At 35.6% G+C, this 13438-nt stretch overlaps 1 protein-coding gene across 2 annotated transcripts; it reads left to right on the top strand.

Moving 5' to 3' along the window:
• The first annotated feature begins 7181 nt into the window (after positions 1-7181).
• On the top strand, positions 7182-13227 carry LOC128230354 (methylthioribulose-1-phosphate dehydratase-like). Of its 2 annotated transcripts, none has more exons than XM_052942553.1 (8): positions 7182-7308; positions 7720-7814; positions 8256-8304; positions 8551-8671; positions 10241-10363; positions 10961-11034; positions 11789-11856; positions 12501-13227. In XM_052942553.1, the coding sequence occupies exons 1-8, from the start codon at positions 7258-7260 to the stop codon at positions 12601-12603; spliced, it is 684 nt and encodes a 227-aa protein (XP_052798513.1). In that variant the 5' UTR covers positions 7182-7257; the 3' UTR covers positions 12604-13227. The 2 variants fall into 2 exon arrangements, with proteins under 2 accessions (XP_052798513.1, XP_052798512.1); XM_052942552.1 differs by having other exon boundaries at positions 11789-11895.
• The last annotated feature ends 211 nt before the right edge of the window (positions 13228-13438 follow it).

Below are 13438 nucleotides of genomic sequence, written 5' to 3'. Positions count from 1 at the left end.
TTAATCTTTACTGAAATCCTTAGTGACATAGCCAATTTTTGACTTCTCCAAGGCCAAAAAAGCTTCTTTCAAATATGTTGACTGGGGAAAACTTACATATTATTTTTCTGCACATTAAAACCCATTTAAAGAACATCAAAATAATATGGGGTCACTGGGCATCCAAAGTTTGTATTATTGTATACCAGGTGTCCAACCTGAAAAAAAAATGTTGCTAGTAAAAGGTTTGTGTCCCAAACAGCAATGAAGAATTCACCCTGATTGTGCTTAGTACCATTTTCGGCACCCCGGCATATCACAACCTATATGATATATTTTTTGTAAACAATTGGCTTAGTGTGGGATGTTCTTTTATTCAATAGTTCTGTGATAAGCATTGTATCAATTTTATTCTTTAAAGTTTTTAATTTTTTGGTGTTTGAATATAAAGATTTATGAAAGAATGTATGACCATGATTTATGTTTAACCTGTCGTTATACATGTTGTGCATGTATATAGTCAATAGATCGAGGTACACCAATGTTGTTACTAGGAGTTAATAGACTGTATTACAGTAAAATCTATTGTAACCATGTGTGTTTTTGTTTTTTAACTCGTCTGGTCGGTTTTGCCATTCAATATAAAACAGTTAAGGTAATTTCATAGCAATTCAATTCCATTCAATTCATTTTATTTTATTCAAGTAAACAAAGGCCCACTGGCCCAAAATACACAAAATGTACAAAAAACAAACATAGTATATCATTGATGTCATCATCATGGTTATTGTTGAGTAAAAACTTTGGCCTCAACTTAAAAACCATTCAAGATATTTTCATGGAACTTTGTACATATGTTGTATTAGTAAAGCAAGGCCCATTACTCTGACTTAATAACTATTGAGATATGTCAATTTTTGATAAGAATGAAAACGACAGGAGGGGAGTGTTCGCATTCACTCCACAATACTCTTGTTTAACCTGTAACCATTGCCCATTTCATTGCTGAGTTTGACCGACCTGTCACAAAAATGGACGGACAGACACTATCTGTGCGCAAGATCTTCTGACCAATCAAATGCTGTTAGAAAATCATGTAAAGAATGCCCAAAAAATACTTTTCAATGTAAACAAGATTGTTTTAAGGAGGTTTGAATGTGCTAAAATACTGAGTCATTATTTTTATGGAGAAGTAATACAGGGATGGAAAAAAAATAATCATAAATCCTTTTCTTAAAATGTGTGTTTATTTGCTAAATAACATATATATTATGACATTTATCATTATTACTATTATAAATATTATTATTATAATTATTATTATAAGTATTATACTAATTATTATTATTATTATTATTATTACAACCAATTATATATTAATGGTTTTATAGTTTTTATAGATATTAAACCAGCCAAAAAAACTCACATTGCAACAGAATAGTATGCAGTGGTTTTTTGTGGCCGAAATTCGTTCCCATTCTCCTCCTGAAAAAGTATATATTTTCCTCTACCTTGGTAAAAAAAAAATCCCCTTTATTTTTCTTTGAGGAGGAGTATTGTCCCCTGAGCAAGTGTATCAATAAAGTGCCATTAATGAATATGTCAATATGTTTGCTGAATAAAAGGTTTGAACACAATTTGAACATAATATCAATCATGTGAACGACGCTATTTCCCCCAGTAAAACAGTTTGTCCATTTTAATAAGCTTATGCTTAACGATGCACTGCATATCCTAAAATAAAGTATGTACTTGTAAGGTTAATTGATTACACTTTGTTGTTTTTATTCCAGTATGAGCTGTTATTCAACTATCTCAAGGACTTAAATTAACATAAATTTAAATAGTTTGCAGCTTTTACTGAAGTGTAGTGTTATGTATTTGTACACCATCAAAAAAGCGATGTCTTGTTCGATTTGTTTGCTATTCAATATGGTCTTAATTGGATCTAACATCGATATAAAGTGGTCTTAATTGGACATTCGATTGATATAGCTAATCGGATTGCGTGGTATACATGGCCAACCTATACTGCAAATGGGGTCATTGCGGCATGACCATGCGGTTGACTTAAGTTGCAAAATTAATACCATCCAAAGACATAAAACTACTGCATGGGTGGTATTCAATATGCAACATAATTAAAGTTTATCATGGCTTATGGTCATACATCCGTGATTTCTTTTACTCGATAGGTCAGTTATTTATATCACGCGATCCTATCTAATTAAGACCAATATTGAATACCACCCTTGACCTCTTCAACTTGTACAACTCGAGGTCAACTTAAGGTCAGATAATGTAAATTTGATTTATCACCTGACCGACTTTATCAAGAAAAGCATAACCTTCTATTGGTTATTGGCCATTTAGATGCCAGATGCCAAAAGGTCAACGCCCGCGTACATGTACGTTTATAGCCTTGTTCTTGATCAAGGTTATATAGAGTCATACTCCATTATTTCGCCCTGGCATACAAATCAATGTTGGTTCCCCCGATTAGGAGATACATCCGATTTGTTATTAGTATATATTGTAGTCTGTCATCTTATCTTTCTGTCGGAGAGTTTTAAAGTTTGAAATGGTAGAACTAATAATGAATATTGACATATTAAATATAGAGGACAGTGATTGATCTATATAATAAAGAGCTATAAAACCGTCTGCGTGGCCTAGTGGTTAAGGCATCCGCCTACTGAGCGGGAGGTCGTGGGTTCAATCCCTGACCTCGTCATACCGAAAGACGTTAAAAAGTTGGTACAAGTAGCTCCCGGGCCTGGCGCTCGGCATTTTTAAAAAGGGTAGTGCTTGGAAAAGTGGTGTAAACAGTACTGGTTCAACCAAGGAAAGTTGTACCACGTGTATCGGTACACGAAAAAGAGCTAGGGTATCGCAACCCTACTTCCATATCCAACCACTGACTCCGACTTATGAGTGCGGTCTCTTCAGCAAAAAAAACAAAGCACCCCCGTTGGAAATAAGTGCTTGCACTTTCACGGGTTATCCTTGACCGAAAGGATTAAAGAAATACACACTTATAAATCAGTGGTGTAGCTACATATAGGCCTTCTAGGCTTGGGCATACAACTTTTTTGAAAAATGACAAATTCAAATAACCCTAAAATGCAATAAAGATAAATACTTGAACACGTTGAACAACTCTAAAATTTGTTTTATTTCTAACGTAAGAATTTTTAATCATCGAAAACAATTATATTTTCAATGATTACAATAAATTCAAGTAAACACCCTGCACGTAGTTCAAATCAACACCAAACTTGCTTAAAATATACCATTGTCTTTAAGACGTCATTTAATAAACGGTACTGGGCGAGTACCAAAAAAAGACGATTCTCCCGTAAGTATTTCAAATACTGCGATCATTTAAAGTTTTTCATGTTCAAATGTCAATACATGGCACGCGGGGGGAAAGACTTCATGCTTGCCACAATCACAGCATATTGGTACAGCCTTATTTTACTGAAACCATCAAATTTTACTGACAAAATGACAAAAAGACAAGATGGAAATAACATAAATTATTAATTTAATTAAACAAAACATGGAGCAATAATTTTAAAAGAATACATAAATATAAAAAAAAACGAATTCAAACTGTTCCATATTTAGGTACTCCGAGGACGAAAATGGCAGTTCTTGATCAAGTTGTGCGGTTAATAAAGTACTTTTCATGCAGATTGGTAGTATCTTGAAAATACCATTTACATCAACCAGTTGGTCTTGAATCCTAGTATGCTGATAGAAAATTTTGTAGTTGTGGTGCAAGTCTAACTAAAAATATTTCACACATAGTCACGGTGGAGAACCCACGTGACTTATTTGGTAAAGTGCACGGCAACAAATGTCAACAATTCTCGATTCAGGTAAGGTTTTTAAAGATAACTTTCTTAATATTTGGAGAATTTTTGTGAAATAAAGACCATAAACCCCGCATTTAAGAGCTCTATCCACTGTACTAAAGAACTTTCTCTAATGTTCTAAAGTTTTCCTGAAAATCTAGACCAACTGATTTCTCAGAGTTGAAATCTAAGGCAAAGTACACGGCTTTTGACAAATCTATCGCTTTACTTCATGTTAGCCGTAAATAATTCATACACAAATCTTATTTTAAGCAAATTTTATGTATTTTAAAGTTGTCAGCGTGTATTGTTGAACTTCTTATAGTTATTTCATAGGCGAAAATGAGCTAAAACCAAATTGATAAAGTACACGGACATTCTAGGTTTGATAAAGTACACGGTCGTTTACAACATTCAGTGTATATACTCATTATTTCACTGACTGGTGCTAAAACAAGTTATTATAAATTTATTTATTATTTCTATTCTTCAAATTCATTATTGAACATTGCTCCATGTTTGAAAAGACGCATTGTAATGGAAATGCAATGGAAGAATGAACGCGTTTTAACAGTTAGACCGACGGAGTCGCCTAAATGATGGGCTCATTTTCATGAATCATGGACACATGTGTTATCACACTAAAATTCAGTCCCGTATTTTAACAATATATTCGCAATTGACATATAAAGGGCTTGAAGTTTTTGTGAAGGGTGTTCCACTTCTTTTTCGTATCGTATATGTAAAACGTGTTTGTATTCATTGTACATGGTAAACAGTAACACATAACTGCTTAATAACTCTTCATTTTGTCAATTTTGAGAAAGAAAAGTGTTCTTGTACTTTTAATGTCTTCGATTGCTAGCTGATTTGATAGACTTATGATTTTGTGAAATTTGTTTCATTTCAGAATATGAAGACTCCGACTTTATGCAAAGAATGCGGAATGGCATTTCAAAATAAAACAAAACAACATCTAGTAGACCACGATAGAAGGCATTCTGGTCAATTGCCATCGTTTTTGCGGGAAAGTGTTTACACAGACACAGGTTAGTTTTTAGCTTTATTTTTTCGCAGAGAAATAAGAATATACTAACAGTTATACTTTTATTGCGACTCCCCTCGTGTAGAGGTTAAGATTTGCCGTCGTCTGACTGTGTTTTCAACGTTTTTTAGGGGTTGCGTTTTTCACATAATAATGTGGTCCGCGTTTCAGTGGACAGGGTCGTTTAGTTTTATGATGCTGATTACACGATCAAACACTGATTGCGTGGCAGCAATATAGTGTGTGTTTTTTATAAATTATATTCAAGTACTGACATTGCCAGCATTTCTCGCTATCTTGTGACAGTACATGTCTTTTTTCTGGTGCAGCAATCACGGCGAGACAAAGTTGAACGTTTGCAAATATTGTGGCAAAACTGCTCTTGCAAGACTTGAAGATACACGAAAGACGCGAAAGCGGCCAAATGAAGCTAACCTGTGATGTGTGTGGATTCAAATTGGGTGACACGACCAATCTCAGTGACCAGATTTCTACTAGACACAGGTGAATGACACGTCACAAATGTCTACAGTGTCGCTCAGCATTCAAGTTCAAATCTGGACTCAGCAGGCACGTTAAGGCGAAACACACCTAATCAGGACACATTGAAAGATCACAATGGTCTAGTTAGAAGTGCATTCCAGTATGTTGCCGAGTTAAAATTACGTTTTGATGAGTTTAACATTTTATTAAGATAAATAGCAAAACGTACTGTTACCAAATGGTGCTCTTTCAAAATGTTCGTTTGTCCTACAGTACTGAAAAAATTGCTGTGTTAAATTAGTATGACAACGGATTGAGCATAAAACATTTTCACAAGGTTAAGAGATGCATTGTTGTCATTTCCCCATTGATGTCCTATAAACTCTTATCTGCACGTATCTTATATAATTCAGCAAGCTTTGAAACACAATTATTTTGTACATTTCAGCCTTTAGTCTAGAACATTCTAATGTTCCATGCTCAGCTCTTATCTAAATGTTCAAGTCTTAGTCCTAGCCTGTAAGTTGGTAATATAGTGTGCTCTCATTCCTCCTTGCTGTTTCCCATCTAACTCTGAGCCTCCATCTTTACAATGAGTTCCTGTCTGTATTGTTCGAACGACCGCAGTTTTACTGATGTAGATCAGATAATATTTGTTCAGACTGGACCAAATAAAAGATTCAGCGTTACCTGAAAGGTATGAACAATATGCTTTAAATGTGGAAATATATATAAAGTAATTGTGATGTGCCTATTTTATTGTTTTATATCACATCAAAATAGGAGCATTCATGAAATTTATAATCACCACAAACGGGCCGCTAACTACAGAGATGTTTTATTCGCCATCAGTCCAGATTATAATTTATAAGTAAAACTATCTGATTTTTGAAGAAATGTATGTATGATTATGTATTGATCTGTATATTTAAAAGTAATCGAACTCATAATGGCAGACTTTCTCTTAAATTATCCCATAGATTATCTTTCAACTCCACATTAAATATGATTGCTACATATTTAGTTATTTAGGTGTGCGTTATAATGCAAAATTTATTGATACAACTTAAATAAAAACTAAACACTATACATTCTGACTTCACGAATAGAAAATGCTTATATAACTATTAGTTTGTAAACCGCACTCTACTTTCAAACATAAACTAAAATGACCGTGTACTTTGCCATCCTAAAATGTCCGTGTACTTTATCAATTTGGTTTTAGTTCATTTTTACCTTTGAAATAACTAGAAGTACACGCTGAAAACTATAAAATACATAACATTTGCTTAAAATAAGATTTGTGTATGAATTATTTACGGCTAACATGAAGTAAAGCTATAGATTTGTCAAAAGCCGTGTACTTAGCCTTAGATTTCAACTCTGAGAAATCAGTTGGTCTAGATTTTCAGGAAAACTTTAGGATATTAGAGAAAGTTCTTTAATACAGTGGATAGAGCTCTTAAACGCGGGATTTATGATCTTTATTTCACAAAAATTCAATATATTATTAATATTAAGAAAGTTATCTTTAAAAACCTTACCTGAATCGAGACTTGTTGACATTTGTTGCCGTGCATTTTACCAAATAAGTCACGTGGGTTCTCCACCGTGATAGTGCCGAAAGTGTTCCAATTTAGGTACTCGCCCAGTAGGTTATGTCTATTTAGCATGCTCGCCTTGAAAGTATTTGGACAATTAAAAGTTTCTCGAAGCGAACACCAACCTTTCTCATTGTTTTGGCCTATTCGCCCTTGTACAATAATTGTCCTTGAGACTTGACACAATTTCTTCCTTCTGATTACCTTCGGTTTCTAAAAATAGAATTCCACACTTATTAGATTGTAAGACAGCCGGGTCAGTATATAGGGCGTGTAAACATTGGCCGATATGGAAGCATACAAGAATTTCTCTGACGTGAAGGATTCTACTAGTTCCGAGGTAATACATATATGTATATACGCAATAGGTTGATATGGTTTATTTTTGACATAATTAGTTATCTACAGTACAGAATGCACGTCGTTCGTAATCGTAACATGTCAGAGTGATGATATTAAAAGCAATTCAATCGTTTTTAAAAGCTCTTTTTTGTTTTTGTTTTCATTGTGCAAAATGTATGAATAACTTTGTGTTATTTCGAAGACTGATAACAACGTTGATAACATTTATATGGACGAACGAGTATGTTCTAATACCATCACGATTTTTTTTGTAATTAACCGGGAAGAAGTCTATGTGATATCAAAGCACTGAATGTTCTTACGGCAGGTGCTTTGTATACCGTTTAATACATAGAAATATATCCATGATGTAATTATTTTATTTTTTCTTTACAATTATGCAATACAGGAACACCCACGGGTGGTGCTGCCGGCGCTATGTCACAAGTTCTACGGGCTCGGGTGGATGTATGGCACGGGTGGGGCGCTCAGTATCAAGTGCGGGTACGTCCGTTACTGGTGATATTCTAGCACGATGTATTTTCAGTAAGATCCCATACATGTATTAAACAATACAAGCAATGTTTGTGAAAACAGAGCTGCCATTTATAACGTTTTATATGTTGCTGAATTGTGACTTTTAATTTGGTGTCTACACAAGGAAATTGGTAATGTCCTGTTTTTGTATATGAGGGGCTTATACGTTTGTGTCCCTAGTTCATTTTCGTTTGGGCCCTTGACTTGTGCCTCTTTACAGTTTTTTGTTCAATTTTAAACTAAAACAAAAAAAACACCAACAATTACCAACAGTTATATTTATAGTTTGGGTAACTTTGATCAAACCAAAAAGTTTACCAGTTTTTTTTAGAATAATTGACTACTATCTTATCTGCAGCGCCCTGGCCTTTTTAAAACCTGGCTAATACTCTTTGTATTTGCTTACAGTGACAAGCTATTCACGACTCCGTCTGGGGTGAACAAGGATCTGGTCAAGGTAGGGTCTAAAAATACATTTGGTTCGGGTTACCTGACCCTACCTACGAAATAGGCACCGACCCTCCCGTTTGTATAGTCAGTTGGTAAGAAAAAAGATAAAACAAACATCAAAATAATAAATAATATTTATTTTCCCAGATTTTAATTAAAAATTTGAGGGTTTCCGACGGTGATTCCCAGAACTTTTTTTAATGATCCGTTTTTTAATTGTCCATATTCTTATATCATCTCATGGATACTTAAGGGTGAGGACCTGTTTGTGACGACGGTGGACGGAGTGGATATTGTGGGGCCGTCACCGGAGAAGCGCCTCTCCAAGAGCACGTGCACGCCCCTCATAAACGCCATCTACACCAAGCAGAAAGGTGCGAATATTTTCTCATTGGGATATTTTCTGTGTGCATTTTGGTGACTCAAGTTTATCAAGGGACATTCTTCTTTATAAAGAAATAAACTGCTTCTTATTTTTTTGAGAAATAACGTTCTTGTCTTCCTAATGAGGACCATGGGGAGTACGCCCTTAGGAAATGCATACACAGTAATATTTTATAAAGTGTACATGCAATTATCTGGTTATCATAAGCGTTTAAAAATAACAATTTTAAGTGCAGTAGACAGAAATATTTAAGTCTTTAAATGTAGCATTACATATTGAACACATTGTAGGTTAAAAATATTTCTGCAGAGTTAACGAAGTATATACATATTGCACATGTTTATTACATCGATAAATAAACATTCTTGTTTTAAAAGATCTTCCACATGTATAGCAACGCTCATGTATAGCAACGGCAACGCACATGTATAGCAACGGCAACGCACATGTATAGCAACGCACATGTAAAGCAACGGCAACGCACATGTATAGCAACGCACTTTTATAGCAACGGCAACGCACATGTATAGCAACGCACATGTAAAGCAACGGCAACGCACATGTATAGCAACGGCAACGCACATGTATAGCAACGCACGTGTAAAGCAACGGCAACGCACATGTAAAGCAACGGCAACGCACATGTATAGCAACGCACATGTAAAGCAACGGCAACGCACATGTATAGCAACGGCAACGCACATGTATAGCAACGCACATGTAAAGCAACGGCAACGCACATGTAAAGCAACGGCAACGCACAAGTATAGCAACGCACATGTAAAGTAACGCACATGTATAGCAACAACTACGCCGACATGTATAGCAATGCACATGTCTAGCAATGCACATGTCTAGCAACGGCAACGCACATGGAAAGCAACGCACATGTCTAGCAACGCACATGTCTAGCAACGGCAACGCACATGTATAGCAACGCACATGTATAGAAACGCGCATGTATAGCAACGCACATCACATGTAATGCAACGCACATGTCTACCAACGGAAACGCACATGTAAAGCAACGCACATGTATAGCAACGCACATGTATAATAGCAACGCACATGTAAAGCAACGCACATGTATAGTAGCAACGCACACGTATAGCAACGCACATGTATAGTAGCAACGCACACGTATAGCAACGCACATGTATAGTAGCAACGCACACGTATAGCAACGCACATGTATAGTAGCAACGCACATGTATAGCAAACGCACATCACATGTTTAGCAACGCACATGTATAGCAACGCACGTGTATAGCAACGCACATGTACAGCAACCCACATAACTCTTGGTTTAAAAACTGTTAAGTTATGCTCCTTTTTGGACTGTAAAATAACAGACGAGCTGTTCGCTCCGTGGCGCTCTTGTTGATTATAATCATTATATGGTATATAGCTATATTAATAACTTAATCACTATGAACCCACACCCAGTATGACATTTTTGAAAGCATTCCTGTTCATTTTTAGACAAATTTGGCATTCCCAATTTAATTCAAAATGACGCCTTTAGTGTGAAAAAACTACTACTGACGTTGTATTCCAGGGGTCGGGGCAGTATATCACCTCCATAACACGGGAGCTGTCATGGTGTCCATGCTCTCACCTGGGGTCGAGTTTCGAATCACCCACCAGAAACTCATACAGGGAATCAAAAAATCCAATTCAGGTAACATCGTCTCACGGTAGTTTGCGTTTTAAATTTGAGCTGAAGAAAATCAATATTTTACTTGGAAGTACACTTTCTAAAAAGATGTAATTAAGGATTCAATGGTGCGCTTATAAAAACTACTATATATATATATATATATATATATATATATATATATATATATATATATGACTTTTGATGTCGTCCCCTATTCATATAAAGCATGATTTTTGACGCTGTCATAAATATTAATCAACTTACAGTATTTTACCTGCATGTAGCTGTAGGTAATATACATTTCCAAAACTGGATAATAGTTGTGAATGACAAATATTTGTTTTGAAATACAGTCGAACCCCGTTGGCTCGAACTCCTATGGACCCTCGAGCCTCGGGAAATTCGAGCCAAGCGGGAATGCTTACCTTCAGTAGAAAGAAAACTGTCCTTAAGATCCAGTGCGAGCAAAAAGGAAATCGAGCCAAGCGAGTAAAAGCCAACGGGGCCCGACTGTATCGATATTCAAATGCGTAGTCGAATGGGATTTTTGGCCGGGTATAGATCATTAGTTTTCGTTCTTATTAGATTGTTTTATTATACTTTTGGTTTTCATTTCAGAAAAACACTTTGATTACTACGACACATTGATTGTGCCCATAGTAGAAAACAAATCCACTGAAGATGAAATTGTGGTATGTATTACTTCTAATACATATATACAAATAAATATTGGTGATGATGATCACTGTAAATCTTTAAGGACCCACCAGTCATTTAATATTTCTGAGCTTTCAGCTATTATATACACAGTAACAATCTTGTTATCAGTCATTAATATTTTCCATAAATGCATTATTTAGTAAGAAGTTAAATGTGTTTCACTCAAAATTTATGTTTGTTATACATGTTTTGCATGGTAAACGAAATAAATACCGGGGTTTCCGACGATGTGTTGTGGTCGGCGTACAAAACTTTGACCGTTACTCAAAAACTTCAAGATAATCGAATGACACATAGTTCAAATGTTGCCCAAGACAATACGCACATGTTAAGCAAGGCCCATAACTCTAGCTTTAACAATTGTCGAGTTATGCACCTTTTCGGAAATGAACGGACAAGCGTTTGTGTTCACTCCGCGGCGCTCTTTTTTTGACCATACTAATGCCACACCTTACGGACCACTTCAATAATTTAAATAAGAACACCCAAAGCGGTTGCCAACTCACTTTCTTTAATATTCATATTTCAGCTTTGTTCATGGATGGTTGTTTACTGTTCGAATAGCTAGGTACGATTTCCGTACTAAGAAGCCAACACTTTTTCACAACGCAGACGACTGTCACATCAATTTCCTGTGTTGATAAATCGTGAATAACTTCGAAATTCTTAACAGGTCAAACACTACTGTAACAGTTGTTTTATGTTTAACTCGTTCTATGGTTGCAGGATTCCTTACTTAACGCGATGCGGGATTACCCTGAAACTAGCGCCGTCATCATACGACGTCATGGCATGTACGTCTGGGGACCCACCTGGCAACGTGCCAAGGGAATGTACATTGCTTTTTCCATTACAACAATTGCACATTATTTTGTTTAAATAATGAAGTGTTAACGGTATATTTCTTTCAAAAACTAGTCAATATAATATAACGCTATGAAGAATTGTACACTGTGATTTTTGCCGTAGATTATAATCGAACCAACCTCGCACGTGGTGGTCACCAGACCGGAAAAGTGGGTTTCCTTCGGGACAACTCTCTCGCGCAGCATTGTGCCACATTCGGAACTCGTCTGCCATTTTTATTCGCATGTTTGCCGGTACATCAGTTAAAGTATTTTGTAAACCTTTGAATTATATCATTAATTAAATGTATGTGTTTCTGACATTGTAAACCGTCCGTATACAGCCGGGGTTGTTTTCGATAAAAATGGCCGAGGAGTTCCGAATGCATTGTGACAACGAGCGATTACTATACTGTTGTAATAGCGTGTTTTACAATCATTTGTTAGTTCATTTCTGGCGTCATCGCACAAAAACAATCGGAACACCTCGGTCATTCCCCATCGATTACCATGGTTTTCAATGGCCGAGGAGTTACGATTACACATAAACATTTATATTGGTTTAAGGGAGAGGAATATTGTGACTTTTCCAGGGCGGAGTGTTACGAGTACCTGTTCAACGTGGCCGTTAAGATGAAGCAGCTCGGCCTGGACCCGGAGGCCATCCCCGTCCCACCAGAGGGCGCATACACATGATGACGTCATGAGGAACGAGACATTAAATGATTTTAAGCCAATTTCTTCACTAAAAATATGTTATGAGATAGATTGCAAGTATGCAAAACGAAAATCTTTTATCAGTTTACGGTAATCAAAAAGTTTAGGTATTATGATATTCGGAGTCCTTCTGTTACAACCATTTACATTGGCATGGTAATTATACATAATCAATTCATATCAATATTTTCTCCTTAAAGGAGATACTTATGTAAAATAATTTTTATATGTACAAACTAAATATGGGTTATTCAGATGTATGAATAACACGTCATGCGAAACATATATCTGAATATAACATGACTATGTACAAATTATAAAGTCAGTGTATGATTAAAGATATAAATCTTCGAAATAATATGTCAATATTCACAAGTTCATCACAATTTCTTTGCTTAAATCTTTTAACTCAAGGTGGTTGAAGATAATTTATTCAAAATACTGGTCATTAGCTTTTATAGTTTAAAGGTATTTCGGATTGCTTTTGTTTATGTGTACGAGAACTCGAAGCATTATGTATTCAATACTTGTATAGTACTGGATATTTGTTTTGATCATGTATTATATATTTCAATATCTAAATAAAGAAATACAATATTTCCATTTTTGTTCACGTTTTTATGTCTCGGATTAAATGGATGGAGTAATCGCACTGTCCGTCCGTCGCAGCCATATTTTTGTAAATATTAGAAGGATTTGAATCAAACTGATTTGTAGATCACCATGGAAACGCGTGTAGAAGGTCAAGGTCACAAAAAATGTTCCACCATTTGGATTTTGTAAGATTAACTTTGTGTCCCGGCCATAGTTGTGT

Source organism: Mya arenaria, chromosome 4 (assembly GCF_026914265.1).
Source record: "Mya arenaria isolate MELC-2E11 chromosome 4, ASM2691426v1".
Taxonomy (NCBI): domain Eukaryota; kingdom Metazoa; phylum Mollusca; class Bivalvia; order Myida; family Myidae; genus Mya; species Mya arenaria.
This window is presented reverse-complemented; position numbering and strand designations above follow the sequence as displayed.

Coding starts and splice junctions, on each gene's coding strand:
- LOC128230354 (XM_052942552.1), top strand. CDS start 7,258: ATGGAAGCATACAAGAATTTCTCTGACGTGAAGGATTCTACTAGTTCC. Junction 7,309..7,719: donor AGGATTCTACTAGTTCCGAG/GTAATACATATA, acceptor TATGCAATACAG/GAACACCCACGGGTGGTGCT. Junction 8,305..8,550: donor TGAACAAGGATCTGGTCAAG/GTAGGGTCTAAA, acceptor TGGATACTTAAG/GGTGAGGACCTGTTTGTGAC.